The sequence below is a fragment of the Macaca nemestrina genome, chromosome 5, assembly GCF_043159975.1.
Source record: "Macaca nemestrina isolate mMacNem1 chromosome 5, mMacNem.hap1, whole genome shotgun sequence".
Taxonomy (NCBI): Eukaryota; Metazoa; Chordata; class Mammalia; order Primates; family Cercopithecidae; genus Macaca; species Macaca nemestrina.
In genome coordinates, this window is record NC_092129.1 from 78080786 (window position 1) to 78102368 (window position 21583).

Sequence of the window (21583 nt, forward strand, 5' to 3'; positions counted from 1 at the left end):
TTCCACTTGACATAACTGTCAGGCTCTCGCTGATTTTCAGGGTCACAGCTCAGGATCCTCTTCTGCATCTGCTATACTGTGGCCATCCCCCTTCCACAGGGCAAATCACAGAACCCGTAGCCATACCATGCAGTCCAAACGAGAGCCTCCCTCTCTCAGCAAGGCCTGTCCCTGGCTGCCCTAACCTGCGCGCACCTTCCTGGCAGGAATTTTCCATCAATCTCCAGGATAACTATGCTCAGAGTGTGTTTCAGAATCCTACTGCTCACACAATGCATTCCCCAAAGGGACACGTTAGAATTAAGCAATCTTCCTCTCTTCAGTCCACTCTAAAAATCAATCCATAGGTTATCCCTACAAGGAAAAAGCCAACATTCCTAGAAAAACACCCCTCGCCATTCCCTTCATTGGTGAATCCTGACACACCATGGGTGGAGAGTCTCTACATTTGTGTCTACTCCCTAACCCTGCCTCAATGGTGTTTGGTTTTGTTTGTTTTGGTTTGGTTTGTGAGCCAGGGTCTTAAACTGTTGCCCAGGCTGGAGTACAGTGGTACGATCTTGGCTCAATGCAGCCTCAACCTTCTGGGTTCAAGCGATTCTCCGACCTCAGCCACCTGAGTAGCTGAGACTACAGGCATGTGCCACAACGCCTGGCTAGTTTTTAAATTTTTTGTAGATACAGGTTTTTGCCATGTTGCCCAGGCTGGTAGCCTACAGGAGACTGGGCTCAAGCAATCCTCCCGCCTTGACCTTCCAAAGTGCTGGGCTCAGTGGTGTTTTAAATGGCAGATTTTTAGGAAAGAAAAGGTGGGAGATGTCTATTTAACTCAATCTCAAGCAACAGTTGGAGCAGCTCCTCCCCACTCAGGAGCTTCTGGCATGGGGGGGCCGGCTTATCAAGACACCTGGGCTGCAGTCCAGCCCTGGCTCTGTCCCTCAACGTGGCAGCTGGCCCTGGGTGTTCTCCATCACACTGAAGCCCTGGACTAGGACCCAGGAGTAAAGCAAAAGCACTCCAGGGCTTGACGCTGGGGTGGGGGGCGCTGCAGGTGAGAGCTGAGTAACAAAGGGGTATTGGGGGAGGAGAGCTGATTACTTTACCTCCAATCTCAAGCTATTCCCTTCAAGACCTTATTTTTAGGCCGGGCGCGGTGGCTCAAGCCTGTAATCCCAGCACTTTGGGAGGCCGAGACGGGTGGATCACGAGGTCAGGAGATCGAGACCATCCTGGCTAACACAGTGAAACCCCGTCTCTACTAAAAAATACAAAAAAACTAGCCAGGCGAGGTGGCGGGCGCCTGTAGTCCCAGCTACTCGGGAGGCTGAGGCAGGAGAATGGCCTGAACCCGGGAGGCGGAGCTTGCAGTGAGCTGAGATCCGGCCACTGCACTCCAGCAAGGGGGACAGAGTGAGACTCCGTCTCAAAAAAAAAAAAAAAAAAAAAAAAAGACCTTATTTTCAGTGACATCCAGGTCCAGGAATGAGCTTTCCATCACAAATTTCTCCATAACTATGACCTAGTTTTTCCACTTATCCTAGGGCTCCCAACCCTGCTTTAAAGTTTTTGCTCAAGAAGGTCTCATTTATAGGTAAGAACTCAGGCTCCAGGAGGCTAACCAAGGGACATACTGGCAGAACCAACACCAGAAGCCAGGGCCCTACGCAAGTGTGCTGTACAGGGTTCAGCCGGCAGCACTCAACTTACTTCAGGATTCTCTTTCAGCAGAAACTTTTAAATTTTTACCCCAAGTCCAGCCTCACCCAGAGTAGTAAATATCTTTATCCCTACCAGGTGAAGCAGACCCAGGAAATGACCTCAAAATAACAGTGGAAGCTGTCATGATGATCGGCCACTGGCACTGCACTTACTCTGGGGGCGTCCACCTGGGCACATTCTGGCACCCGCATGTTCTACTGCACGGAGCCAGCCCACTGCTGCTGGGCGCTCCTTTTCGGAGTGAGAGGGAGATATGATCAAGCATGGATGGAGTCTCCTGTGGTCTAAGTGTGCTAAAATTCTCCCTCCTAGGTCTCCCAATCACCACCCACTCTAATTTCTGGGTTTGGTGCTAGAACACAGAGTATCACTTCTACCAGTAGGGCCCCTCGGGATGGTTCAAAGGACTTGTAACTCACACCTGGCCCTGCTCCTCTACTGGCCCCAGAGAAGAATCCATTTAGTCCAGAAAATAAGATCTTGCTTTCTTTAGAACTTAGAACTGCTCCACAGAAAAGTTACCATAGCCTTCATGGTGGCTCACCAGTCTTACTGAAACTGAACTCCATGTCTCACGAGGAATACGCAGCAATGGAGAATCATTCTGGGCCGCCCATCTCAAGAAAGAGTCTTCGCTGGCACCTGAGTGAGCTCACAGACGCTGAGAGCGGGCTGGATGGGGCTTGCGGTGACTTGCGTTACTGACTACTGCCACAAAGGTCCTTTCCACTCCATGACCTCTGGCCCACTTAGTTCACGAAATCAAGCAGGGAAACAGGAGCGAGAGGCGAGGGAAGAGGACTGTTTTCTAATATAAACCATAAGGTGAGATCTAGTAGCTCTATACATTTCCGTCTGAGGGGGTCACTTATAATAAAACGTGTTCAAAAAGCTTTTTACCAAAAATGAGCATTCTTTAGTGGGGTATGGCTGCTGGAGTGGAATATCTAAAGTCTTTTCTTAAGAAACAGAAAACACTGTTAAATATCAAAAAAGATAAGAGAGATCAAAGAGTCTGACGTTTTGAAACTGTGAGGTGTTGGACGGGTGCCGCCCTGGTGCCTTGCCATGCACAGGGCACTGCTGTACATGTTGCAAAGCTGGTTCTGCAGTGAACTACAGGAGAGAGTTGTAAATAACACAAGCGCAGCAAGCTAAGGCCCATGGGCCAAATCTTGTCTGTTGGCTATTTGTGCAGCCCACAGGCTAAGAATGGGTTTACATTTTTTCAATGGTGGTGATGGGGAAATTACATAAAAATATCAGTGCCCGGCCAGGCACAGTGGCTCAAGCCTGTAATCCCAGGACTTTGGGAGGACGAGGTGGGCAGATCACAAGGTCAGGAGACAGAGGCCATCCTGGCTAACACAACGAAACCCCGTCTCTACTAAAAATACAAAAAAAATTACAAAAAAAATTAGCTGGGCGTGGTGGTGGGCACCTGTAGTCCCAGCTACTCAGGAGGCTGAGGCAGGAGAATGGCGTGAACCCTTGCAGTGAGCCAATGTCGTGCCACTGTGCCACTGCACTCCAGCCTGGGCGACAGAGCGAGACTCCGTCTCAAAAAAAAAATCAGTGTCCATACAGAGCTTGACTAGAAAACAGTCATGCTTGAATCTTCACGTGTTTATGGCTGCTCTCAATACTACAATGGCAGAGCTGAGTAGTTATGACAGCAACTGTGTGGGCTGCAAGTCTAAAATATTTACTCTCCAGCCATATGCAGAAAAAGACTTCTGACCTGTGCTATAAAAATACTAAATAGGCCAGGTGTTGTGGCTCACACCCGTAATCCCAGCACTTTGGGAGGCCACGATGGGCGGATCACGAGGTCCGGAGATTGAGACCATCCTGGCTAACGTGGTGAAACTCCGTCTCTACTAAAAATACAAAAATTAGCCGGGTACGGTGGCGGGCGCCTGTACTCCCAGCTACTCGGGAGGCTGAGGCAGGAGAATGGCGTGAACCCGAGAGGCGGAGCTTGCAGTGAGTGGAGACTGCGCCAATGCACTCCAGCCTGGGCGACAGAGTGAGACTCTGTCTTAAAAAAAAAAACAACAAAAAACTAAATAATGGTTTTTAGTCACTCCTTGACTGGAAAAAATCCAAGCCATTAAGACTGTATTTGGGCTGAGCGTGGGCTCACACCTGTAATCCCAGCACTCTGGGAGGCTTGAGGCAGGTGGATCACTTGAGTTCAGGAGTTCAAGACCAGCCTGGCAAACATGGAGAAACTCCATCTCTATTAAAAATACAAAAATTAGCAGGGCATGGTAGCCTGCGCCTGTAATCCCAGCTATTGCGGAGGCTCATGCAGGAGAATTGCTTGAACCTGGGAGACAGAGGTTGCAGTGAGCCGAGATAGCACCACTGCACTCCAGCCTAGGCAACAGAATGAGACTCAGTCTCAAAGGAAAAAAAAAAAAAAGAAACTGTATTTGGAGCAGCTGTTATTAGGGAAAAAAGTATTTAATAAATAAATAGTAATATCACTAATAAATACTTGATTTAAAAAAAATCTTCCAATTTTAAAAAATGAATTTTTTTCTCTAAATCTTCATTTCTTCTTTTCATAGACGTTCAGGTATGACCACTTAGAAATGAGAAGATGCACCAACTGCTGAGACAACTAAGGTTCACTCATCCACGCAGTGAGAGGGGTTCTACTCTGGAGGTGGAGGCGGCTGGGGGTAGGAAGCTGCGTCTCTAACACAGGGTGAGAGACACATAGGCCAGCACACCTCCTTACACTGACAAGCACAATCACTCTGTTCAGCCCTTTGCTTCCATGCCTGGTAACACACTGAATCCACCTGGCTTTATACAACAGATAGCTGTGTGCTTTCATACACCTCCTAGGCATGATATACGTGTCTATTAATGCATTTTATAATGCTATCATGAAATACTTTCACCTTTTAAAAGATCCTTCTCATCTATTACCTCAAGTGAGTAAAACAAGGTAATATGCTTAGCAAACAAAATAACTGAAATGTTGCAAAACAATTTTTTTTTGTAGATAGAGTTAAATCTCAAGTTCAGAGACCAACCTGATCAAAAAGCTGTTTTCCAGTTGTATTTGGCTGGATTGCAAACTCCAGCTCTGCATCCATGGTGGTAACTCGGACATTGATCTGAAAAACAGAATGAAACAAATTACGCTTAACTGAGTATTCTTTTCTTCTGATAACCTCCTGCACCTTCTACATAAGCTGCTCCTCAGTGTGGCGATGGCACATGCCTGACATCAGTTCCCGTGCTAGTCAGGAAGCCACACACCACTCCTGACTGCAGATGGCTGGGGACATCTCAGCAGGCGCACAGTGTGAACCAAACGCAGCCTCTTTGCTTTAATAAAGCACACTGACACTTAGGTGTAAGCAGTTTTTCTCTTCTCTTTGAGACAGGGTCTTGCTCTGTCACCCAAGCTGGAGTGCAGTGGCGCGGTAACAGCTCACTATAGTCCTGACCTCCCAGGCTCACATGAACGCCTCCCACCACAGCCTCTCGAGTAGCTGGCACTATAGGTGTCACCATGACCAGCTCGTTTTTTTTTTTTCTTAAAACTTTTTGTAGCGACGGGGTCTCACTATGTCGCCTAGGCTGGTCTTGAGCTCCTAGGCTCAAGCAAGCCTTCCATCTCAGCCTTCCATAGTGCTGAGATTACAGACATGGGTCACCTTGCCCAACCTAAGCAGTTTTTTTTTTTTTTAAAAACAATAGTTTAACCTATTTTTCCATGCACCATCTCATATGAGCCTTACAACAGCCAAAGGAGGCAGGAAGGCTCCTGAGGGGCACCAAGGGAGTCAGACAAGGGAAGAGAGAAAGAGCTTTGTACCAGAAGTTTTGAAGCAACCTTAGAAACCATAGTGAGAGACAAAGGATGAAATGTCCAAAGACACATCAAAGATGGATTATGTAGTGATATTAAATTATAATTATGAAAATAGAAACTGGGCAAATTGCTTCTGAAATCAAAAATATGACAAGCAATACTCTCTCAATGCAAATGTGAGATCTATTTAGACAAGAGATGAAAAATAAAATGTAAAAATGGAAATAGTATCAGGATGGCGAGACACAGAACTGAGGAGATAGAGACGGGAGGGCCTTAAAATATTTCTAATGTTGCCATGTAGCTGTTTTTAAAAAAAAAAAAAAAAAAAAAACAGTCGGGTGCCATTGACTCACACCTGTAATCCCAGCACTTTGGGAGGCTGAGGCAGGTGGACCACTTGAGGTCAGAAGTTCAAGACCAGCCTGACCAACATGGTGAAGCCCTATCTCTATTAAAAATACAAAAACTTAGCCGGGCGTGGTGGCGGGCGCCTGTAGTCCCAGCTACTCGGGAGGCTGAGGCAGGAGAATGGCGAGAACCCGGGAGGCGGAGCTTGCAGTGAGCTGAGATCGTGCCACTGCACTCCAGCCTGGGCAACAGAGCCAGACTCCTTCTCAAAAAAAAAACAAAAAAAACAAAAAAAACAAAACTAGCTGGGCATGGTGGCACACACCTGTAGTCCCAGCTACTTGGGAGGCTGAGGCAGGAGAATTGCTTGATCCCAGAAGGCAGAGGTTGCAGTGAGTCAAGATTGTGCCACTGCACTCCAGCCTGGGCAACTGAGCGAGACTCCATCGCAAAACAAAAACAAAAAAACACAACAACAACAAAACAATCCACTTACATCAAAGTAGTTTTCAAATTTATCACTTGAGGAAACCCAGATTTACTAAAGCATATGAAAAATACTCAAATTTGGCTACTTTATGTCACTGTCCCAAAGGAAAATAGTAGAGCCACAAAGCAACTATAATGCTTAATATTAAGAAATGCTTGCTTCTCACCATTGTCAAGTGAAATATACAGAAGCTGGAGAGCTACCTATCCTGGATTCTTCGTAACGCAGGTATAAATGTAATGAGGACATATTACCTGTGCCAGGATTTGGCAACAGAGGTTTTGTTATCCAGCCAGGGCACCAGAAATATTAAGCCCTCACCAAATGTCACTTCCTACTTCAGGAACCACCTGCCCCACCTCCACCCCTGTCCCAATAACATTTAAGACTGTGACGACTGAGAGATCCTCTGATATACATCCAATATGCCTTAAAGGCTCCCTGACTGGTATAACAAGTACAGAAGTATCGTTTTCCAGGTCTTGTTTTAAAAGTTTCCTCCACAATTCCAAGTCCAGAAGTTAAAGAACTCAAGTTTACTGAGAGGAAACCAGACCTGTTTTAAAGTCTTTAATCATACTAAAATATAAAAACCTTCTTTTCTTTCATTTCCTGCTGGCAATTTTTTTAAAATCACAAAATGGCTGTTATGAAGCATGAAATAAAGCATGCATTTCTCTCAATTATGGTTCCAAGGGCCTGTATTAGAGATGGGAAAACCAGCCCCAAGTCAAATATTTCAATAACAAATGCAGCTCCAGCTACATACACAGAAGCCAACAATGACATATCACACTTAAAACTAAAGTGGAGGGGCATTCGCTCACAAATGCAGAGCCCTGGGTATGCCTTTCTTTCTCTGCTATCTACTGGTTCAGAAGTGGAACCCCAAGTACAATTAGAACTGAAGGCCACTACCTGGTTAGGACAAAGACAAATGACCAGAGTCCATGCACACGAGATTTCAGACTCCATTTTTTTTTTTTTTTTTTTTTTTTTTTTTGAGACGGCATCTTACTCTGTCGCCCAGGCTGGAGTGCAGTCATGCGATCTCGGCTCGTTGCAAGCTCCGTCGCCCGGGTTCACGCCATTCTCCTGCCTCAGCCTCCCGAGTAGCTGGGACTACAGGTACCCACCACCACACCCAGCTAATTTTTATTATTTTTAGTAGAGACAGGGTTTTACCATGTTAGCCAGGATGGTCTCGATCTCCTACATTCATATGTGTATACATAGGGCAGGCTCTACAATCTGTATCTTTACATAGAGATTGAGAAGATACTCATAAAATCTCAACAGGTAAATGAACACTATGTTAATGAGCTGCTTTAAGTTAAAGGGCTGTCTGTTACTTGATTAGTCATTAGGCTACTAGTGTTTCCCACTGGGGGTGCTCTTGTCATTCTGGACAGCAGAAGTATTCATTCTGCAAGACTATCCCAAGCACTCAGGAACGTTTAGCATCCTTAAGCCATCCAATGACTGAGTGTCCCCAGTCATTGGAACATCTAAAAGCAACCCCATCCACATACACATTGCCAAATGCTCTATGGGGAAAAGGGAGGAGATCCTCCCCAGATTAAGGACCACAGCACAGCACTGCCTTAACCTACTGCATGATAAACAGTTCCATGATAAACAGTTCCATGTTTAGAAAGACAATTATGGATAAAATAATGTGCTACAATACAGCATATGCATTCACCGAAGTTTAAAATGAGACATTCACTGAGATGACAGGACCATTTACATACACACTTTGTCTACTTATCCAAGGGCTTGGGAAAAAAAAAAAAAAAAAAAAAAAAAAACAACCAGACTTTGGGGCCGGGTGCAGCGGTTCACACCTGTAATCCTAGCACTTTGGGAGGCCAAGGCAGGTGGCTCACTTGAGGTCAGGCGTTCAAGACCAGCCTGGCCAACATAGTGAAACCCCATCTCTACTAAAAATACAAAAATTAGCTGGGCGTGATGGCACGTACCTGTACATAGTCCCAGCTACTTGGGAGGCTGAGGCAGGAGAAGTGCTTGAACCTGGGAGGCAGAGGTTGCAGTGAACAAGATCACGCCACTGCACTCCAGCCTGGGCGATAGAGCGAGACTCAAAAACACCACCAGCACCAGCACTACCACGCTTCAGCAACTGAGAAAACACATCTAAATCCCAACTTTCCATTTTATTATCAGGGTGTTAGGCTTCCCTAGTCAGCAACTGTTTTTCTCAACATATTTGAATGCCAGCTGGTTCTTGTATCTTCAACAGTGCCACAGGAATAAGGGGGGACTGGGACTGTATGAATCTGATACACGCAAGGATTGTCCCACAAAAAACTCAAGTCCATGGGCTTAAATACACCACACACAAATCCAAACTATGTGCAAAGACTGGAGAAAAAGAGCACGTGGTTTGCAGTTTTTATTATCTTAGTAATTCCCCTTAGATTACACACTGTTATCAAAAACTGTGTTCGGTGAAGGCAACGCAATCACATGTGTGGTACAGGTGTGTGCATAGTAAGCAGTTAGTCATCTAAGATCTACCCAAAAAAGGGCAATATTTCTATCAGGTTTGCCAAAATATTAAAAACTTTTTAAAGTTATGCTTTGCTTGGGGGTGGTGGTGGTGATTTAAGTTTAATTTTACTCCTGTACCACTCCCCAGACAAAAAGAACCATGTGGTTGACGGTGCAGATGAAGTTAATGAAAAACCAATACTGTCTCTACTCTCCCTTTGCTTAATAATCTACTCTTTAAAAAATTCTAGGCCAGGCGCAGTGGCTCATGCCTGTAATCATAGCACTCTGGGGGGCCAAGGCAGGCAGATCACTTGAGGTCAGGAGTTCAAGACCAGCCTGGCCAACATGGTAAAACCCCATCTCTACTAAAAATACAAAAATTAGCCAAGTGTGGTGGCACACACTTGTAATCCCAGCTACTCAGGAGGCTGAGGAGAGAGAATTGCTTGAATCCAGGAGGCAGAGGTCCAGTGAGCCAAGATCACGCCACTGCACTCCAGCCTAGGTGACAGGGTGAGATTCCACTGTAAAAAATAAATAAATAATTTTATTTGTCGGCCAGGTATAATGGCTCAGGCCTGTAATCACAGCCCTTTGGGGAGCCAAGGCAGGAGGATCTCAAGGCGAGGAGTTTGAGACCACCCTGGGCAACATAGCGAGAACCCGTCTCTAACTTTTAAAAACTTCAAAAAAATTTGTGTTATTACAAGTTAGCTCAGCTCAAACTTATACTACAGGATGAACCACAATAGCTTTATTCTTCTAATGTTCCATGGCCACAGACTACAGGACCAACCCCTGCTAGTGGGCACCTAACATGTTCATTCGATCCACAAACACCAATTAAATACTGCAAGGTGTGCCAGGCACCACGATAGGCACTGTGAGTACAGAGAGGCATTAGCCCTCCCTATCCCTGAGTGGCTTATACATTAATGAAGATGGCTGTGCCTCAAACAGTGATCACATACCACAGTGCTTCCCACATCAGCCCCACCATCAGGATCCTCACAGAAGCTTTTCAAACACCCTCAGCCCCGGAAGCTGTCACTTCCACAAGTGATTTTGAGGAGGCCAAACTTGGGAATCACTGGAAGACAAGACACAGGAGGCAGAAGGCCTGGGTTTGAGAGCTAGCTCTGTAATCTAAGGATCCCCAGCAAATAACTTTCTGCCACTGGGCATCAGTTACCTGATCTGCAGGTAGAGTTTGGACTAGATGGCTTGAGGCCTTTTCCCACTCTGAAATGCTAGCTTCAAAGCCCGCAGGCCAGGTGTGACACAGCCAGTGCCATCGGACAGAAGAGGTATGAGTACCCCCTGAAGAGTCTCTTCCTTAGGGGACACATGCCAATGGAACCAGAGGTCCAATAAATACTGTCTGACCACTAGGAGAAAAGTAACCCACTAGAATGCTATTCAAGACCAGCAAGTAGAGTGTTTTCAAGGAAAAGGGACAACACACCTGTGTTCACTTTCCCCAGAGGGAAAGTACCCCTCCAGGCAGTCACACAATGGCACAGGTGTTACCACTCCAATGCAATGGACATGCAGGGTGTTAAACCCCAATCTGCTTTGTTTTTAAATAAACTCAACAATTTGCCTAATTAAAACAAAATAAACCCAACATCCTCTTTGCTCATTCCCTGAAGCACCTGAGCCCGGCACACAGGCCTGGTGGCAGGGGTGGCCCCAGCCTCACTCAGGCCAACCCTGTTCCTCTCCCTTGCTGGTGATATTGAGTGGCTGGAGACCATTTAATCTGTGAGCATCCTCCAGCTTGATCATTCTATGACTTAAAATCATCGTGCCTGGCTTTTGACACCATCCCAAGCCAGCAGCTATGTAGTTCTCTTTGAAATTATTTGGCTTTGAAAGAGAAAGGGACAAAAATGGGGATATGCTGTGGGGGGCAGTGTTTGGAGGTCACGTAACTCTGCAGTGGTTAAGGTGGGGTTTTCTTTCTTCCCTGCTTTAGCTGAAAGGCTGCTGCTTGTCTGCCATGTTCATGCCAACAGTGGCAGCCCAAGATGGGGCCACAGTCTCCGCTTCCCAGACTGTTCTGCCCACAGCTTATTTCCATGGAGCAACCCAGGGAACTAACATTTTTCAGAATATAGTTGGGAAAACATGATTTCTGAGTCTTCCCAGTTTAACTTTATCAAAATGGCATCTAAAATGCCTTCTAAGAGTCTAAGGAATGAAAAAGATACCAAGTTGACAATTAAATTTTGTATTTTGCTTCTAATCTATGAATACAATTGCTGAATATTTGGCCATCAAATTATTTCCCAGGTATTTTCCTCATTTTGGTAAATAAATATAGGTATGCATTATTTCCTTTGCGAAGCATCCATTTCCTCTGAATATTTTAAACTTGGTTGAAGATTACCTCTACAGTCACACTTCTTACAGCATAAATTCAAACTGCAATAAAAGTCCAAGACAGGAGGGAAAAGTCCAAGATCAATTCCTCCACAAACATTACAAGAAAGCAACCCTGAGTCTTAGACAAAAGAACCAGATTTAATTTTAGAGGCCAGAACACTGCAGGAAAAAAGTTTGCAGTAATTTTTTTAGGTACTCAAAAATCAGGAAAACCATGTAAAATAAAAAAGGGTAATTCAAATGGAAGCATCTGAATGTTTGAATTTCAGGCAGTGGATTCACTGCTAACAGATTAATCCCTATATTATCACACCTGCCATTTACTATAAAACCAGTCTGAGTAGAGCCATGCAGCCACCACCACCAAGATTACATTGCGAGTTTGACCTTCCATATCATTTAAAACGTCAACGCTGTTATCAAACATTCCAGCCCTCTTCCGAAGGTGCCACTTCAGCAACTTTTAACAGCTTTCAAATATTTGGATAGGACCTTTCAAATACTTAGAAATGCTCTGATAGGAAGTAGATACAGTAAACTTTCTCCCACAGATGGGAGTATGATAGGGAAAATTCTTACAACCAATGATAAATGAATTAAAAGCTTTGTAGCTGCTATTTTGGTTCACTTAATTGGGTAATTAGAGACAAAACTGTATGTTTCCTTTCATGTTGAGTCACTATGTACTTTAAGTAGCAGCTACTGAAATATAATTTACCATAAAATTTACCCATATAAAATGTGTAATTCAGTGGTTTTTAGTATATTCAGTTATGCAACTGACACTGCTATCTAGTTTTGGAATAGTCTGTCAGCCCAAAAAGAAACTCCATGGCCACTGGCAGTCACTCCCCATTCCTCCTGATCCCTCAGCCCCTGGAAACCACCAATCACTTTCTGTCTCTAAGGATCTGCCTATTCTGGACATTTCAGAGACACAGAATTTTATAACATGCAGTCTTTTGTGACTGAATCCCATGACTTAGCATAATGTCTAAAAGGTTATTCATGTTGCAGCATGTACCAGCACTTCATTCTTTTTTTACTGCCCAGTAATACTCCATTGTGTGGATGTCACTTCTGTCTACCCATTCAGGTGATGGACATTTAACTTGCTCCTTGCTGCTTTTAGCAATTGCAAATAAGAAACAGCTGAGAAACAATGGCATTCAAACTAGACTGTGGTCATTTTCAAAAGAATAAAAATCTTTAGAGAGAAACAAAAATGAATTTTTAAAAACTAAACTTTTAGGGTTTACTGTTTTTAAGTTCTAAATGAAAATATTCTACGTTCTTAGAAGTTGCTGGCTGCTAAACTGACATGAACGCAGTAGCGGCACTCCAATCATGCACGGCCATGCTGCGCTCTGCTGCCTTAGCCCTCTCACTGCTTCTGGGCCCCATGGGGTGCCCCACCAGTGCAGAGCTGAGAGGCCGGCTCAGCTTTGCTTCAGAGACCTCCCTCGATGGAAGAGGGTCTTAGTTTGCTGCTCCACTTTTTTTTTTTTTTTTTTTTTAGAAATGGTCTCGCTCTGTCGCCCAGGCTGGAGTGCACTGGTACGATCTCAGCTCACTGCAACTTCTGCCTCCAGGGTTCAAGAGATTCCCCCTGCCTTAGCCTCCTTAGCTGGGACCACAGGCAGCCGCCACCACAGCCGGCTAATTTTTCTATTTTTTGTAGAGATGGAGTTTCACCATGTTGCCCAGGGTGGTCTCAAACTCCTGACCTCAAGGGATCTGCCTAACTCAGCTTCTCAAAGTGCAGGGATTACAGGTGTGAGCCACTGCTCCACATTTAACTCCAATGATGCTGTGCACAACCCAGCACTCTAATTACAAAAATTTGTTTTGTTATAACTGAACATTCCCTTTCCATTTTAGACTTTATTGGCTGAACATCTCTCTCCCCCAGTCCTATTCACGGCTGCTCACAAAAACATGACAATACCAGGCATGGTTCATGAAGTCTGGTGTGGGAAGAGGAGGCCTGGCTCACACCCCTTTGAAGTCATTTAAGACATATGGCCAGCTGTACCTTATATGCAGCCATTCACAGGCCCTCGAGGTGCTCAAACTTGAAATGTGAAAAAAAATCACGTGGGAGCTTGTTAAAATAGTTTCCTGGACCCCAGGCTAAGGGTCTGACTCAGGTTGGGAAGGGCCTACATTTCCATGTTTACCGGCTCACAGCTGATGCCAATGCTGCTGGCCAAGGCCACGCTATGACCAACAGTGCCCGGGCAGCAGGGGGCAGAACTTGCCATCGGGAAAATGCAAAAGGACACGACCTGTTTGGCCAAGATTAATGTATTTACCTCTGCTGATTTATAATCCTTTATATAAAAATATCCTTACTAAGTCTCCATTCATTGTACTAGCAGACAGGTTTTCTCTAATGAAACCTCAGATCACAACAGATGGACTCACATATTTTAGTAGTCTCTCTGGATCCTGATCCCCTTATCTCACTGTCTCCATGAACAATATGCCAACTGAATAAATTATAGCACTAGCTATGACAGACACTGGTTGTTTTCCACAAATGCTGGCTAACAAATAGCCAAGCTCTGTAAAACATTACCATTGACTTAGCAAACCTTAACCAGCTTAGTGCAGAAATGCAGATACTCTAATTCAGTCAAGGTAGGCAAAGCAGAAAAGCCCGAGAGGCAAGTGAATTGTTTGTGGGTTTTTTAAGCTCTTCTTTCTCCACATCAACAACCTTTTTTTGGAGTGTTACAGTAACAGTTAACATTGAAAAGATAACTTTGTTTCCATGTATTATGTGAAGCGAATGTCTTTCTTACATGAACAATGCTGCTCCCAGTAGCAAACTGTTTTATATACAAAATTATATCAATGTAGTTGCAAATGATAACCCAATGACTACATTTAACATTATGGTTTCCAGCAAGCATATGGTTAGAAGTGTCCAAGTTTTACTCCAGAAAGGCAGTCCAGAAACCACCCTGTTATAAATAACATCTTTCAAGGACAGAGAGGGCTGAGATGAGAACCACTATGTTGCTAAAGGTATTTATCAAAATATTCAAAACATTATTAGAGAAGTAAAATAGCAAGGTGGTCCTTAAAATATTATTTTCTATTAAATGAAGTCTCTCTCTCTCTCTATATATATATATATAAAATCAATCTATGACATTGACCTGACGGTATACTTGGCAAAGACATCAACCACTGGTCAGGGTTCTTCTCTAAACATTCCCACCCATAGCAGTGGCCGTGTCACTGAGGAAAGGAAGGGCTAGAAGAAATTCCAGGGACACATATTTAAGCTCCCTTTTTCCTCAGAGATCCTGTTCTGATAAGCGGTCTCTCTCAACATCAGCCTTCTTGAGCTAAGTGTCCTTGTTGACCTTTAGGAGGTGGAAATAACAGTATAAATACATCACGCTGGGCTGCACACGGTGGCTCACGCCTATAATCCCACCACTTTGGGAGGCTTAGGCGGGCGGATCAGTTGAGACCAGCAGTTTGAGACCATCCTGGCCAACATGGTGAAACCCCGTCTCCACTAAAAATACAAAATACTAGCCGGGTGTGGTGGTGCACATTCATAATCCCAGATACACCAGGGACTGAGGCAGAAGAATCACTTGAACCTGGGAGATGGAGGCTGCAGTGTGCTGAGACTGCGGCACTGCACTCCCGCCTGGGTGACAGAGTGGGACTGTCTCAAAAAAAAAAAAATTGTACTAATAATCCTGAGATGTATCTGCAAATGCAATGAAGATGCAGCTACTCCTTTCTATCGAGCTTTCTGTATCTTAATTTATACCTGATCATTATTTTATATGACCTCTTCTTTTAAGGTTAAAGAAGAACGTGAGCACAAAGGCAAAGAAATCTTGGCTGGGCACAGTGGCTCACTCCTGTAACCCTAGAACTTTGGAAGGCCAATGTGGGAAGATCACTTGGGCCTAGGAGGTCAAGCCTGCAGTGAGCCATGATTGTGCCACCATATTGGGTAACAGAACCCTGTCTTTATTTTTTTTGAGACATGGTCTCGCTGTCAAGGTTGGAGTGCAGTGACACAATCTCGGCTCACCACAGCCTCCATCTCCCGAGTTCAAGTGATTCTCCTGCCTCAGCTTCCAGAGTATCTGGGATTACAGGCATGCACCACCATGCCCAACTAACTTTTGTATTTTTAGCAGAGACGGAGTTTCACCATGTTGCCAGCCTGGTCCTGAACTGGGCAGGGTGCTGGGATTATGGGCATGAGGAGAACCCTGTCTCCATTTAAAAAAAAAAAAAAATCTGCTTGTCTATTGGACTCAGGAAAATGTTCAGATGCCAAAGAAAGGCCAGCCACCTATTTACGCTCCAGAAATCTTGTAAAAAGTGCACAGAATTAGTTGTAACAAAAACTGTCAGGTAATTCAGTAAAATTTCAGTGCATCATTTTGTCTGTAGCACAATAACAAAAACATGGGTACACTAGTTATAAAACTCATTCTGATAAGTTTGCATATAATTATATAACACCAGGATATGTACTAGTCTTTTATTGCCTAAGTAATAGGAATAATAAAATCATCCAGTGTTGGAGCTCACAAGAGTCCACTTGTCACAACCCTGATAACCACTATAGACAGCACTCCCCACAGGGGTCAAAGTGCTAGCTCCTTGTCCTCAGTCATTCCTCGAGCTTTCCTGGGAATCATGGACAGTCATACTATTCCCAGGAACATGATGCACAGAAAGTCACTGACCAGGTGGCAGAGTCCCGAGTACAGACCAGTGTTAGCTGCCGTGGGACGTCCTGGGGCCCATGATGGCGCTACAGACACTTGTGACAGCAGTTATTCCCCATCAGGAAGCTAAACCAGCAGGAGAATTCAAGTTTGGCTACACATAGATTGACAATGACAGTTAATGGAATGACTTAGTTGCCTGTAGGCAATGTCTATCAGAAAATGAAACCCACCACAATGTAGTGCTAACTGAAACAATCTGGCCTCCCCACCCATTCCTTCTTGCCAGGTGTAAAGGGCATTCATTGGTTAGTACCTGCCCAGGTGCTAACTACTAATGAAAGCAAGGTCATAACTACAGACTTCAACATCAAAGGAGCCAACTTAACTCTATGGAAAACCAAGCAGCTGTAGCTAGAGTTTCTCAGTTCAGTCCTCATTTTAGGAAATGGGAGTACAACTTTTAACCTGAATAAAAAGCGTTTCGGTACAGTCACTGTTTCAAATTTTAACTGCCAGCAAGTCTGGCAGAAAGGGAGATTTCCCAAATATCAATTTTTGTTAGGATTTTTAAAGATACGTTCTGCTTATACTCATTCACATCTAAATATTTACAAACACCTTATAGTTTAGTTCTTCTGGAATATTTGTATACTTCTACATTGACCATGGCTAGTTAGATTTTTGTTTGTTTTTTTTTTTGAGGCAGAGTTTCGCCCTTATTGCCCAGGCTGGAGTGCAGTGACGCAATCCACAACCTCTGCCTCCTGGGTTCAAGTGATTCTCCTGCCTCAGCCTCCCGAGTAGCTGGGATTACAGGCATGCGCCACCATACCTGGCTAATTTTGTATTTTTAGTAGAGACAGGGTTTCACCGTGTTAGCCAGGATGGTCTTGATCTCCTGACCTCGTGATCCACTCGCCTCGGCCTCCCAAAGTGCTGGGATTACAGGTGTGAGCCACCGCGCCCAGCCAGGTTTTTGCTTGTTTAAAGCACAAGAACCATACATGGTTTATCCCTCAAATACAGCATCCAACCCATGTCCAGTATCCTAGGGGCCGTGTCTCCTACTCTGCGATCCTCCTGACACCACAGGGACGCAGGAACTCATTTCCCAGTGAAGCCGGAAGCACTTGAAGGTACTTTTTGAGTAACTTAAATGATGAAAACTAACACCACATGCCATTCACAAGTCCTTTTCTAAACTGTTCTCCTTACTGCCTCCTCCACCACCACCATTAGGCTAAACTTAAAATGTCAAGGCTAAATTCTTAATGTGCAGCAGATGTTAACAGGGCAGAGTACTGACACAGAAGTGGAGGCTTGGAATTTTCTAGTAACTGATTTTTCAGGTATCTTTGTTATATTTTTATGTTATATAAATGTATGTTTTCAGTAGACCAATCAGAACAGTGATGAAGTATAACTGGTAGAGTGACTCCAAATGAGTACTCGATACGAGGTATAGGTTATCCTCGTCTGATGACCTTTTTTTAATGGTTAAGGAAACTGAGACCCTCAACTTCTGGTAATCAGCTACCCAAATATCTGTGCTCTTTAACATTACTCCTAAAATAGTATCTTTAAATAGATGCCAACGGTGCTAAGCTTTTGAAAAGTTTGTATTTCCCAATTCCAGGGTAAATATTGTGTAACATTTTATATATATATATATATATAGAGAGAGAGAGAGAGAGAAAGAGTGTCCAGATTAATAGCCACCCCATAATTTCAAGAACATGTAATGAAATCTCAAATCCTTCTAAATAGCTCTTTTTGCCTCTGAGAGTAAGCCACTTCCTGCCCCTAGACCCACATCCTGTCAGACCAAGGCTGCTTAACAAACACAAAAAGCGGACAAACCAGTCCCATTTGCACTCATTATAATCAGTGAGAAAATCATGACCTTAGAACTAGAAGGGAACTTTCTGGGCATTCACATTAAAAAGAGGGTCATTTTAAAACCAGGTTGGAAACAGTTCTGTGCTAAGCCCTCCCTACTGTTCACTGCATTTGGGAGGCAGAAAGGAACTGCTTTCCATAGCTCTGACAATGAAATGACTGCTAGTCATGCCCAAGTTCCAAGCCTGCACTGCCAAGTAACAATGATGGCCATTTCCGACCTGCTGATGGCATATGAAAATAATGCTCCTGAGACCTATTAGCCGTTAGTTTTTAAGTCCCTATTTGGTGAGTGTCTCTAAGAACCAACTTCTTCTACACTGGGTATAACATACATTGTGTGTTATCTAACAGGGAAGTAAACTGGAATGCTTAAACAACACTTTCTCCTAGGAAAGGCAAAACAAATAATCAAAGGATGTTACATTCAGCAAAAGAAACTATTCTTTCTAGAAACACAATCTACATCCTTCTCAACTCCTCACCTCCAGGCAGGCAAAATAGAGAGAAAGTGACCTTGAATAAGAATTTATCTAATAAACTTGTGAAGTCTGAGTCTTGATTGGGTACCATGTGATTTCAGTTTCACTAGGTATATTATACATACTTCATCATCAACATGCTTCACTGAAATGTGTAGATAATTATATACAGAAACTTAAGTTTAGTAACTACTTAGTAAACTTAGTAACTATACACATAAACAAAAGTAAGGGACAAGGCCAAGATGGCTTACTATATGCTAGAGTTGGTTTTAATTCTAGGCTCAGAAAACACAGGGAACTAAAGGCCTATAGATTAAACATTACTATTCACCTGGAACGCATGGTTCTCTCTGTAAATTTAGAAGCCTGTGAAGACTTTTTCCTTTCTGATCTGGGCGGTGAGACGCTAAGTCTAGGAAACAATGAGGCCGAGGTGGGTGGATCACGAGGTCAGGTGATCAAGACCATCCTGGCCAACATGGTGAAACCGTCTCTACTAAAAATACAAAAATTAGCTGGGCACGGTGGCGCGTGCCTGCAATCCCAGCTACTCGGGGGGCTGAGGTAGGAGAATCGCTTGAACCAGGGAGTCGGAGGCTGCAGTGGGCCTACAAGGTGCCACTGCACTCCCAGCCTGGTGACAGAGACTCCGTCTCAAAAAAAAAAAAAGTCAAAAAATTTCTTGGCTAACCTGTTGTTTTAGAGGACATATGACATAAACCATACCTAAGTCTTGTGCCATTGCCGAGATAAATTTTTGCCCCTAGTTAAGATCACATGAGCAATATTATGCAACGTTAAAGAACATTTCTCCCATAAAAAACTTCGATTAGACAAGATTTGAACTCACCCCAGTCTTTACTTTTGCCATCTATCAAAATAATTAGCAAGACCAAAATAGCTCCTTTTAAAAATTCCAAACTAAATCAGTAAGCTTACAAAATTTGCTTAAATAAGCAAACCCCACCAAAACTTACTTTTAAAATCACCATTTCTGAAATTATACTAAATTAAAATTGTAAAAAAACCTCTTCAATTTATACTATCAGTATCAACTATGTTACATCTGAAATGGCATAATTTATACATCATTACTTGACTGGAGAAGACATGGTGTACACTTTACAACCCTATCACTCACCCCAACCCCGACCCATGGTTTGCTGTATTTCCTTCCCCCATCCTTGCCCACAGCACCAGTATGTAAATTGATCTCTTAAAATGGCTAAAGCCCTACCCAGTAGATGCTCCTTATTTTGTTCATTTCAATTTTCAAGTCTGAGAAAGTTGCTATTAAGACAATGACCTGTTCCCAGTTGGGTCACAGCACTCTGCCCCATTCCTATGGGCCCCCCAAAATATTGGGAATACAGAATAATAGTGGAAAAAACTGGGAACAAATTGTTCTACGTGTTTCCAAGTCAGCTGCAATTTTCAGTAGAGACCTCCTTTTAAAACATGTGCATGGAGGGTGAGATGGCCCGGGTGGGATTAAATCAGTTACTCATTTGATCCAGAGCACAAAGGTTGCCCCAACAGCAGGAAATGGGGGACCTGCCCTTGCCCTGGGATCCTCCCACCTCAACACTCAGGCACTTCATGATGAGTAAAAGTAAAGCATCTCTCCCTTTCTACCCTATATAACATGCTTTTTAAAAGCAAATATTGTATTATGGAAAGTTGAAAACATTCATAAAAGTAGAGAGAATAACTAGTACCATGATCCTCCATGCTCTCTTTTTTCAGCTTCAACACCATTTTTCTTTCTTCTTCTCTTTCTACCACTTTCACTTTTTTTTTTTTGCTGGCAAATTTTAAGGCCCTCATTATTTCGCTTGTAAAAACTTCAGTGTATTGCTCTAAAGCACACACAAAAAAAACAAAAACAAAAACAAAAAAAAAAACACAATACCACTATCACATCCAACATAACTTAAAACAATTCCTTAATATGTCAAGTTCAGTAAATATTCAATTTTCCTCCATTTCTTTGAAAATGTCTTTTTGCAGTTGATTTTGTTCAAGTTATATAACGCAACTTATCACACTATTTCCACATTACCTTGTTCAACCAGGTTCTAAATAAAAAACCCAGTTTTCTCACCGTATCTCACCGTCTAAATCCATTTAAGAGTCTCACCCAAACAGCAATGGATTATGTAAGCAAATATTTCAACATCCCAGAAGCCAACACCCTTAATTATTTAACAGAGGCAATGAAACACACCTTAATGAAAATACTGTACCAACATACACTATATATATGTTTACAAATAAAGTGATTCCAATTTCATATTTATGTGCTAAGCTTTAACCAAATGACCTGTGGTTTAATTTTCTCTTTAAAAACATAACAGACCGGGCGCAGTGGCTCACGCCTGTAACCCCAGCACTTTGGGAGGCTGAGGTGGGCAGATCACGAGGTCAGGAGATCAAGACCATCCTGGCTAACACAGTAAAACCCCATCTCTACTAAAAAATACAAAAAAATTTAGCCAGGTGTGATGGCGGGCGCCTGTAGTCCCAGCTACTCAGGAGGCGGGGGCAGGAGAATGGCGTGAACCCGAGAGGTGGAGCTTGCAGTGAGCCAAGATCGAGCCACTGCACTCCAGCCTGGGCGACAGAGCAAGACTCTGTCACACACACACAGACACACACACACACACACACACACACGCAAACATAACAAGACATATTTTACAAGAAATTTACAGATAAAGTAATGGTGCAACAGGTAAAATACTATCAAAACAATCATTTCCCTGAACCACAGCACCTGAGAAAGGATGGAAGAGTAAGTGGGCTTGGCAAATGATGGACTTATCACCAAACCCTTGCAAAAACAAGTTCTTATAGAAAGACCATCATGGTTCACTGTCCAACCCAAAAGTGATTTACCAGAAAACCAACAAAAACACATCACTGTGGGTTCACTCATAAGTCACTCTGCCCAATGGTTTTAATGCTTCAAAGAGTTAGTAAAGAATAAAAGTTAACTCTACCTCTTGCCAAAGCCTAGGTGAACATTTACAGTTGCACGCTCATCACGCCTTGACAATGTATTAGACATGTCTTTCCCCCTGCAATATAAGCTTCTTGAAAGCAGGTCTTTCTTTCAGGAGGGGCTGAGGAAGGCACGGCTCCCTTTACAACTCCAAACAGAAAGCCCATTTTA

At 43.5% G+C, this 21583-nt stretch overlaps 1 protein-coding gene across 1 annotated transcript in view; it reads right to left on the reverse strand.

Annotated features, from left to right (window-relative positions):
• LOC105478746 (ezrin) overlaps window positions 1-21583 on the reverse strand; it is a 56287-nt gene that overhangs the window by 22994 nt on the left and 11710 nt on the right. The window contains exon 3 of the mRNA XM_011736363.3: window positions 4770-4853. Within this exon, the coding sequence (XP_011734665.1) occupies window positions 4770-4853 (84 nt within the window). The remainder of the gene's footprint in view (window positions 1-4769; window positions 4854-21583) is intronic.